Source organism: Chaetura pelagica, unplaced genomic scaffold (assembly GCF_000747805.2).
Source record: "Chaetura pelagica isolate M959 unplaced genomic scaffold, ChaPel_1.0 scaffold436, whole genome shotgun sequence".
Taxonomy (NCBI): domain Eukaryota; kingdom Metazoa; phylum Chordata; class Aves; order Apodiformes; family Apodidae; genus Chaetura; species Chaetura pelagica.
The window spans coordinates 2,316,774-2,317,341 of NW_009953651.1; the positions used below are offsets into that span (position 1 = coordinate 2,316,774).

Sequence of the window (568 nt, forward strand, 5' to 3'; positions counted from 1 at the left end):
ACGGACTGGTAGCCTGCGGATGACGCTCGGTGCGGGGAGCCGTCGGTGGGGCTTTTGAGGGCCTGGCTGCTCTGGGACAGCCACTCCACAGAAAAAGGGGCCTTGGTCATCCTGCCTTGTTCCGGAGACGCCAGGAAGGAGGGTGTCAGGGAGCATGGCTTCTCCTTTATACCTTAAGTCCCGGAGGAAAGCGTTGTTTGTGTAAATACACATCAAAGGGCCAGATAAGTATCATCTAATTGCCATCAGTCCTACCCCCAACAAAAGATACCGTTCACACGTTGCCACGGCTCGCAGAGGCTCGGCTCCGCCGTGTCTGCCCCTGGAGTTCATTCCGCCGTCAGTGATTTACAGCTCTTGTTACATCCTATCCCGATGCAAATGGCATTTATAGAGCTGAGCGGCCTCAAACGGTTCTGGGGAATGCATCCCCGGGGGAGCGAACAGGGTCCAGCACCCCTGGACGCTGGAGCTGCTGCTCCCGATCCCCCCTTGTTTTGTTGGCTTTCCCCTTACTTTTCAAGCAGATCCGCCGTTTACGGGGACCTCCCCAAGCCTCCTCTATGGC

At 57.0% G+C, this 568-nt stretch overlaps 1 protein-coding gene across 1 annotated transcript in view; it reads right to left on the minus strand.

Annotated features, from left to right (window-relative positions):
* LOC104390918 (NK1 transcription factor-related protein 2-like) overlaps positions 1-333 on the minus strand; it is a 21,773-nt gene extending 21,440 nt beyond the window's left edge. Inside the window, exons 1-2 of the mRNA XM_010000128.1 lie at positions 272-333; positions 7-172 (exon numbers count right to left, since the gene is read on the minus strand). Coding sequence (XP_009998430.1) covers positions 7-172; positions 272-333 — 228 coding nt within the window. The remainder of the gene's footprint in view (positions 1-6; positions 173-271) is intronic.
* Positions 334-568: the final 235 nt, after the last annotated feature.